The sequence below is a fragment of the Octopus bimaculoides genome, chromosome 24, assembly GCF_046866305.1.
Source record: "Octopus bimaculoides isolate indiv1 chromosome 24, ASM4686630v1, whole genome shotgun sequence".
NCBI lineage: Eukaryota > Metazoa > Mollusca > Cephalopoda > Octopoda > Octopodidae > Octopus > Octopus bimaculoides.
In genome coordinates, this window is record NC_142951.1 from 23166366 (window position 1) to 23176365 (window position 10000).

The 10000-nt window shown below is 40.3% G+C and overlaps 1 protein-coding gene across 2 annotated transcripts in view; it reads right to left on the bottom strand.

Moving 5' to 3' along the window:
- The window catches only part of LOC106874343 (uncharacterized), a 100406-nt gene that overhangs the window by 90281 nt on the left and 125 nt on the right, over positions 1-10000 (bottom strand). Inside the window, exons 1-3 of one of the 2 annotated variants that reach the window (XM_089340779.1) lie at positions 9765-10000; positions 4598-4749; positions 1-1150 (exon numbers count right to left, since the gene is read on the bottom strand). The exon at positions 1-1150 is cut by the window's left edge and continues 112 nt beyond it; the exon at positions 9765-10000 is cut by the window's right edge and continues 67 nt beyond it. In XM_089340779.1, the coding sequence (XP_089196905.1) occupies positions 1-558 (558 nt within the window). In that variant the 5' untranslated portion in view covers positions 559-1150; positions 4598-4749; positions 9765-10000. The remainder of the gene's footprint in view (positions 1151-4597; positions 4750-9764) is intronic. The other variant, XM_089340778.1, reaches the window with a different exon arrangement.

Below are 10000 nucleotides of genomic sequence, written 5' to 3' on the forward strand. Positions count from 1 at the left end.
ACCCGAACCATAATTAGACAGAATGGCGTTATCCTCGATAATCCGGTTGGCGTAGCGGGACGAAGATTTCTTTTTGATATTGTCTTCTTCCACTGCGAACCCAGGTTTCAGTGTCACGCTGGTCATAGATTCGAGCTCTGCGTTGTCAACGATGGACTCACACGAACATTGCTGTTTCTGCTGTTTCTGATATTGTTGTTGTTCTTTGTCTACCAGTGTCTTTACGAGTCTGTCCACATTTGAAGCCATGTCCATCAGCAATTGCTTGTATTGAGCACTCGTGTTCCGAAGTTCTTCCACTTCATGGCGTAGTTCGTTGTTTTCGTTTGTCTGTCGTTTCACTTCGATCAGTACAGATTCCACCAGATTCTTCCACTCACGATGAAATCTACGAAACGGGTGATGCGGCCACTTAATTCGACCGAAACAGCCATCGCCAGAAAAACGTATTTGGCGAACAGTCGGCTGTGTTAGAGACAGACAAATACAGGAAGCCAGTAAAACGTAGATAAAAGTCGTTTCGAGAGAATTCCGTCCCCCGAGGACAGTAGCGGCCATCCTAGGTCTTTGGGTTTCTTTCTGGAAATGTTTTTGCTTTCTGGAAATGTCTAATGCTCTCGGTGGAAGTTATCATAAATCGAAGCTGGTGCCAACCTGCTTCATCGTTTGCCTTCTATTTCTTTCTTTCTTTCGTTTTTGTTTTTTTTGTTTTTTGTTTTTTGTTTTTTGTTTTCTGTTTCTCCTACTCTTCTTTCTCTTCTCTTCCTTCTTCTTCAGTAATAATTATGCCTTGCTTTCACCCTCTCTCCTCCTCTTCATACGCTCCCCTCTTTCTTTCTGCTCCTATTTGAAGAAAAAAAAATCTTTCTCTCCCTTCGACTAACTCGCTCTTTCCAATTGTATATAATGTGAAAGTGGGCACGTTGATGTGAAATAGGTTGTGAACAAAGAGAGAGAAAAAGTGTGTGTGTGTGTGTGTGTGTGTGTGTATGCGTGTGTGTGTGTGTGTGTGTGTGTGTGTGCGTGTGCGCACGTGTGTGTATAACAGAAGAGACGACGACGGCGAGAGAGAGAGAGAGAGAGAGAGAGAGGAGACAGGCAGAGAGAGGGTTTGGTACCAGTGTTATGTTCCTTGTCCCACGATAGTGGCCTACAAAATACAAAACATTTCCTCATATTAAATGCGAAGATATTCCACAATTCAAGTAAACGTCGTATTAATCGCATACCAAATCACAAATCCTATGATATTGTTAGTGTTGCTATTGTTGTTTAGCTCAATAACGGTAATGTTCCTGTAGAACTATCATCAAATATAGCCCAAACATGACTATCCCTTCTCTTTGCATAAATCCTGAAATACATTATCCATTGTGTTCTATTTCTTTTCAAGACAGAAGAGTATTATACGATAAGAATTTTACTGCTATTCTTAGCATTTCGAAGCGACCACATGCAATATCGCACGATGGCTCGTCTACAAAATCGATGTTTTAGATGCAGGAGTATAAATGTCAAACGAGATGAGATGGCGCAAAAATTAAAGATTCTTAATGGATGATGCATTTTTTTCCAAATTGAGTTCCAAAGAATGCCAGGATTCCGTGAAATAATTTGGAAGTTCTGTGATTCGAATAAAAAAGTTTTCATTAAAAAATGTTATTACTCACTTTCAAATATATATATATATATATATATATATATATATATATATATATATTACTCTTTTACTTGTTCCAGTTATTTGACTGCGGTCATGATGGAGCACCGCCTTTGATCGAAGAAACCACCCCCAGGACTTATTCTTTGTAAACCTGGTACTTATTCTATCAGAATCTTTTGCTGAACCACTACGTTTTGGGGTTGTAAACACTCCAACATCAGCTGTCAAGCGATGGCGGGGCAGAGGACAAAAACACACACACACACAAATATATGCATACATACATACATACATATATATATATATACACGGCGGGCTTCTTCCAGTTTCCACCTACCAAATCCACTCACAGGGCTTTGGTTGGACCGAGGCTATAGTAAAAAACACTTGCCCAAGGTGCCACGCAATGGGACTGAACCGGGAGACATGTGGTTTGGAAGAAAGTTTCTTACCACAAAGTCACACCTATGCATACATACATATATATTCTCATACTAAAATCATGTTTATTATTTAATGTCTTATTAAAATTAAGGAGGTGAATGTGTGTTGTCCGTGAAACAGTGGTACGAGCTGTGATTCTTGCAATTCGTATTTTTTTTTCTGACAAAATATATTATAGAACTTCATTTCGACGGCGTTCCTTATTTTGGTAACTGTTAATTCATGGGATTCTTTAAAATTAAAACATTTACATGTTACATTTAAAGGTGGGGCCGTTTAGCTGGTCGCTCGCACACCTTGCTAGAAATAGCTACCAAATCTCCCTTCGAATTACAATTTACCATTTTGTCTTTTTTCTTTTTTTTTCTTTTTTTTTTTGAAAAAACAAATGAGGGTTACGTTGGATATTGTAGTCTTAGATGCACGACGCATGAAAAGAAACAAAAACACAATGGTGATGGTCGGAATGGCTCTAATTATAAGTTTAGTTCGATCAAAGCTGACCTGTGGCTAACCAACAACAACACATAATTTATTTACATTTAAGACATAACAGATAATACATATAGATATTACATTGATTTCAAATTGTGGCACAAGGCCCGCAAGTTCGAGGGTAAGTAGATTACATCGACCCCAGAGTTCAACAGGTACTTATTTTATCAAGCCAGAAAGAATAAGTAGACCTCGGCCAAGTTTGAGCTCTAAACGTACAAACAGACGAATGCCGGTAGGAACTTTGCCCGGCCTGCTTACGATTCTGCTAGCTCGCCGCTCTGCGTGTTAATATAATTATAATATAATATAATTATAATATAAATTTACGCATATCACAATGAATTTAAACATTACAGAACGCATTTGAAAAATGTAAAACATATTCATACATATAAACAATACATTTACACATTATACACTACATTCCAACATTACTCTACACTTAACACATTTATGTATCTTTTTACGCGGTTGATCGCCCTCCAAGAAATAGAAGCCAGACAGAATAGACTAAACAGAACATGAGACACGTGGAATGGACAGTCGCTGAAGTGGTCACAGAATGTGTGAGGAAAATATTCAGACAAAGGACACTAAAATAATAATAATGATAATGCGAAAGTGAAGGACGAATATATCGAATGCGTGTGGTTAGCAAAAAAAGAAAAAAGAGCATGTTGAAATACTGCAATACACGCAAGCCCCCTCACACACACACACACACACACACACACATGCATATATATGTATACATCCACATATACATACACGCGCACATTAACGCATATATACATATAGGTACATATCTATTGATCCCTATATAAGTCTGTGCGTATTTATACACATATATATATGTATATATATATATGTGTGTGTGTGTGTGTATACATATATATGCATGTAGATATATATATGTGTGTGTGTATGTGTGTATTATAAATATATATAGAGAGAGGTGTGTGTGTGTAATATACATACATACATATATGTATGTATGTATGTATGTATGTATGTATTATGTCATTTATGTAAAGGTATGTCTGCTTGAGCAGAGCTGATCGGAAGAAGGGTTATTTAACAACTACAGCAACAACCAACAACAAACTCCAATAATAACCATCACCCCCATGAAACCATGACCACCACCAACAACAACAACGGCAACAACAACAGAAACATATAAACTAAGTAATCAATCCTGAAACATTGGGAGTAACGTAGACGGCTGACAGAATGCTCAAGACAACACTGATAAGTGTATGCTGATGGCCGGGTAGATGAACGGGTGGCCACTCGGTGCTGAGAGGCGAGTAATCACCATCACCACAGAGAGAACAAAGTCTTTTGGAAAGAATTCCTGGGGACAGAAGAAGTTACCCATGGCTGATTCGCTCGTGAAAGCCATGTTGTCAAGTGAAGGCTAAGTAATTCTTTTTATTAATTATAATTACCCATATTGAGGAGAAAACATCATTAACTTAGATAATTAACTGTATTAATTCGTGTACAAGTCTCATCCCTAATCTAGTGTTAAATCTTGGTACAAGTTTTTCCCCTCTGTAGCTTTGCCTCGTATAACTCGCACCCCAGTTTTTTCAGTTAAAATCAATTATAAAAATAGAGTGATTTATACACGAGTAAATGCGATAATAATAGTTAAAATTAATTCTCCGTAGAATGCTTTTAATTAATGTTCAATTAATATAAGTTCAAAGTTGTCCCCTTGATATTCTTGAACAAAATTAAGCATTAAAGTTAATTATTGCTTTGTTTTGTTATTCATCATGTCCTGGGTGTAATTTTAGTTTAACTCTCAACCTCTTAGTCAATACGTACATGAAGTACAGACTGAGTTTCATGATGCGAAATAAAGAGGGGGTATTTGCGTAGTCGCTCGACCTGCTTAGATATAGTAGTCAAACCTCACTCAAACCCCACTTTACTGTTTTCAAAGAAGGAAGGACACATTAGATAAAGTGATCCTAGACATACCTTTTTTTCTCTCCTGTTCTAGGGTCTCTCCAGCTTCAATATTCAGGGTTCCTACATTCATACGACTGAGTTGTTGCTTTAATCATGACACGTCCCATCGTGTGATATGGGAGTTCTATCGCTGTTAGTCGGGTCCCCAAGGATCCGTTTTCCTGCCACAAAGAAACCAGTGGTAAGAGGAAAAATTGAAACCCAGAGTACAAAGATCCAGACCAGATTCTGCAAAACATCCATTCCGACACCCTAACAATTCTACTAACCTTCAACCCGGATTTTACTACTTTATTCATTGACCTCGAAAGTGAAGGCGCTTTGCTTAGTGGTTAGGGTACTCGACTCACGATCGCAAGGCCGTAAGTTCGATTCCCGTCGGTTCGGTGTGACCTTCAGTAAGACACTTTATTTCACGTTGCTCCTGTCCATTCAGCTGGCAAAAATGAGTAGCATCCGTATTTCAAAAGGCCAGACTTGTCACATTTTGTGTCACACTGAATCTCCCTGTGAACTACGCGTGATTATGGAGTATTCAGCCACTTGCACGCTAATTTCGTGCGCAGGCTGTTCCGTCGACCGCATCAACTCGTAACCGACGGAGTGCCAATTTTTTCTGGGGTTTTTTTTTTTTATATACTGACTTCGAATAAGTAAAATGTAAAATTAACCTCGATGCTGTGTATTTGACGTTTTAATGGCTCTCCCAATCTGCTTCTGTCTTGAATAAAAGAAGAAAAAGAAAACGCTGCAATTACGGCTGGGGAAGCTTTTGATCTTAAAAACACTGGATCAGAGTTAATCTGGAATTAAACAAATAACTCGTTGTTTTTTTTTAACCTGGTGTCTGGTAGAACAGCCAGCCATCATTCATGAACGAGTACGACCCAGTTACATGTACAATGTTTTCACTTATTGCTTTAGGTGACTTTGTAGTCTCGTGCAGAGACACGATCTCGGTCCTCTAACTCTGGATCCATTGGAACATCCAGCTGAGAGAGTTGTACCAGCTGACTGGAGCAACGTGAAATGAAATGGCTTACTCAAGGACACGACGCGCTAACAGATCCAGAAATTGAACCAACGGTCTAATGATCATGAACCGAGCACGCTAACCTCTAGGCCACGCACCTTCACTTATACGTAATGACCCAATGTTGTTATAACCTCGAGGCCTTTACAGGCTCTCTTTCTCCTCCCTGTCTATGAGTTTAGTATTGTTAATGTTCAGTGAGAATATTAACAAGATGAAGTCTATGGGGTGGGGAAAGTGTTGTAGTTCTAGAGAGAAGAATAGCAAAGTGTGAAGGAGCTTAGGAGTGAGACTCAACAATACTGGCGTGTGTAGTAGTGAGTGTGTGCTTGTTTGGGGCGGGTGAGCAGTTAGATATTTCATAGAATCTGAGGCCCTTGAGACAGAGAAAGCGTAAGAGAGGACACGGAAGAAGTGTGATTCAGTGACTGTAGTGCAGTGATGAAGGGAATATTTGACAAACAACAGTGTAGTACACAACTAGCGTGGAGGTACAACGGCTCTCGTGATCATAGGATCGCGGTTTCGATTCCCAGACCGGGCGTTGTGAGAGTTTATTGAGCGAAAACGCCTAAAGCTCCACGAGGCTCCGGTAGGGGGTGGTGGCGAACCCTACTGTATTCTTTCACCACAACTTTCTCTCACTCTTTCTTCTTGTTTCTGTCGTACCTGTATTTCAAAGGGCCAGCCTTGTCACAATATGTGTCACACTGAATCCCCTTGAGAGCTACGTTAAGGGTACGTGTGTCTATGGAGCGCTCAACCACTTCCATGTTAATTTCACGAGCAGGCTGTTCCGTTGATCTGGTCAACTGGAACCCTTGTCGTCGTAACCGACAGAGTGCCGCGTTATACACAACTAGCTATATCAGAGTAGATGCCATTGTAGTAGCGGTTGAAGAGGTCGAGAGAGAGGAAACAAAACATCTGCGAATCAGTGACTGTAATGTGTTAATGTTGTGAATATTTCGCAATCTGTTGGATGACCGCTATCTTTTGGACGTAGCCAATAATGCCCCCTTTTTTTTGTAACTGATTAGCCACGGGTCAACCTGGAGGCAACAAACCAATCATCAAAAATTATTCAACCGAGTATTCAATAATTTTTTGTAGACATGGTTGTGTGGTAAGAAGCTTGCTTCCCAACCACATGGTTCCGGGTTCAGTCCTACTGTGTAGCACCTTGGGCAAGTATCTTCTACTATAGCCTCGAGTTGACCAAAACCCTGTCAATGGATTTGGTAGACGGAAACTAAAAGAACGCTGTCGTGTGTGTGTGTGTGTGTGTGTCTTCTGTCTGTCTGTCTGTCTGTGTTCATGTCTGTATTTGTCCCCTACTACCTGTGTTGGTGAGTTTACGTCTCCGTAATTAAACGGTTTGGCAAAAGAGCACCAATAGAATAAGTACCAGACTTAACGAAAAAATAAGCTCTGGGGTCGAGTCATCTGACTAAAAATCCTTCAAGGCGGTACCCCAGCATGGCCGCAGTTAAATAACTGAAACAAGTAAAGGATAAAAGATAAAAGATAAAAAGTCTACCTAGGATGCAACAGTCAATGTGTCATAAATTTCTATTTCTATTTTCAACACAATTCAGTGCAATTTGGCAACGTTACAGCTACTATTTCTAGCAGGTCGTGCGACCACATGGAGGTTTCCTTGTGCGTTCGTAGTCTAAAATGTTTGTGCATGTAACTACAAGATCGTGAAGTGAGTCTAGAATGTTTGTTTACGTAACAACAATAACGCCCCGTATATCTGAACAATAACGTAATGTGGATCTAGGGTGTTTGTGCATGTGACAGCAACATTGTCTTGGATATGTAAACATTATCGCAACTCGGTTCTAGATAGGAGCACATAATTATGCTGTGGGGTCCCGTGTATGTTACAAAACATCATTTCAGGTGTATGAACAGTAATATAGTATGAGTCTAGGATGTGTCTGTGAGACAGTAGCACTGTCCCAGACACGGGAGGTCTTCTAGGACAGTGGTTTCCAACTGGAGTTCACATAACCCTGGGGTTGTGGTGGTGGTGAGGTCCAGATTTTGTTGTTAAAATTTACCTACAATTCACTAAATATTTTAATGATTATTTTTATACAATTCCAAATAATATTTAATTGTAAAAATGCAAAATGTTTTAGCGGCATTTCGTTCGTCTTCACGTTCTGAGTTCAATTTCCGCTTAGGTCGACTTTGCATTTCATCCTTTCGGGATTGATAAATTAAGTACCAGTTGAGCACTGGGGACGATGTAATCGACTAGCCCTCTCCCCCAAAATTTCAGGCCTTGTGCTTATAGTAGAAAAGAAGACATAATTGTAAAATGGGCCCGGTTTCCCGGTTTCTGTGGCGTATGTGTTCTCCCCCAGCTGGACAGGACGCCAGTCCATCGCAGCTTTACTCAAGAAACAGGAAGAAAGAGTGAGAGAAAGTTGGGGGTGAAAGAGTACAACAGGGGTCGTCACCATCCCCTGCCGGAGTCTCGTGGATCTTTAGGTGTTTTCGTTCAATAAACACACACAACGCCCGGTCTGGGAATCGAAACCGCGATCCTACGACCGCGAGTCCGCTGCCCTAACCACTGGGTCATTGCACCTCCACGTAAAAATATAATAGGATTTTTTTAGCATCGAATGGTTAGGAGGGTCCAGCAGAATAAAATAGGAATCCAAGGGGTCCAATGGGCAAAAAATGGTTGAGAAACGTTGGTCTAGGATTTTGTTTGTGTATGTAACAAGAACATTGTTCCATTTATAAGAATACTACAGCAACATTGGTCTAGGACGCTTGTGTATGTTATAGCAACACTTTCCCAGGTGCATGCACCGAAATGGAATGTGCATCCATGATGTTTATGCATGTAGCAGCAGCATTATCCTGTATATACGTACTAAAGGCGTTAGGGGGGGTTAAGTTGTCACACCTAATAGGGTAAAAATAATTAGCAGCGCTTCGTCCGTCTGTACGTTCTGAGCTCAAATTCGTCAAGGTTGACATTGCTTTTTTTAATCCTTTCGGGGGTTTATAAAATAAGTACCAGTTCAGCACTGGGGACGATGTTATCGACTTACTCCCTCCTCGGCATTGGTGGTCTTGTGCCAAAATTTTAATCTAATTATATTAGGGACTAGCGAGGACGAATAGAAGACTACACTTCGCCGAGGAGGCCTGATAATAGCGAAACATATTCAGAACTATTGCTGCATTCAACTTTTAATGAATTTATATTACAGAGTTGAATCCCTTACCGTTCTTGACAAGAATTACTCATTAATACTAATGGATTTTCTTTTCACTACGGATATTATCTTAATAAATCAAATCTTTTTGTTTAGTCTAACATTAAGTATCTTAGGTCGCACTAAACTGTATGTTCGTCATGCAGAAGGTGTCTTTGAGAAAGTTTTTCAAGTGAAAAAGAGAGGGGAACATAAATAAAAGAAGAACAACTGGAAAATAAAACGTTTGAGAGACAGAGAAAGAGGGAGAAGAGGAGAGAAAGGGAGAAAGAGAGAGAAAGAGGGAGAAAGATAGGGAGAAGGAGAGAGAAGGAAAGAGAGACAGAGAGTGTGGAGAGTAAGAATGAGAGAGAGAGAGTGAGAGGGAGAGAGTGAGAGAGAGAGTGAGAGAGAGAGTGAGAGAGAGAGAGAGAGGGAGAGGGAAAAAGTTTGTTACAGAGAGACTGAGAAATTAAGGGTTGCTAATAAGAGAGCTGTGGAATGAACACTTCAAATATGTGGGGGGAGGAGAGAGATGGAGAGAGGGACAGACAGACAGACATAGACAGATAGATAGATACACCGAGGTCGACTTAGCCTTTCATCCTTTCGGGGTCGATTAAGTAAGTACCAGTTACGCACTGGGGTCGATGTAATCGACTTAATCCCTTTGTCTGTCCTTGTTTGTCCCCTCTATGTTTAGCCCCTTGTGGGCAATAAAGAAATAAGATAGATAGATAGATAGATAGATAGATAGATAGATAGATATTTGTGGATAGAGAAACAGATACATACATACATACATACATACATACATACATACATACATACATACATACATACATACATATAAAAGAATGCAGATAGATGCATTGACATTACTGTAAACGTTGACTGAAAGTTGTAAAGTACTTACGTGAAAAGTTACGGTGTGGTATTCCTCCGCCAGTTCGGCAAAACAAGTCTTACTCCAGCCGACATCTCGTTAGAAGTCCGTACGTAAGTCTGACTGACTGGAAAACAGGCAGCCGATAGATGGGAAGGCAGACAGACAGACAGACAGACAGACAGGGAAGTAGGCCGGCAGAGGCTGACAGGCTGACAGCCAGGCAGGCAGGCAGACAGACAGGCAGAAAGAAGAATAGGTAGATG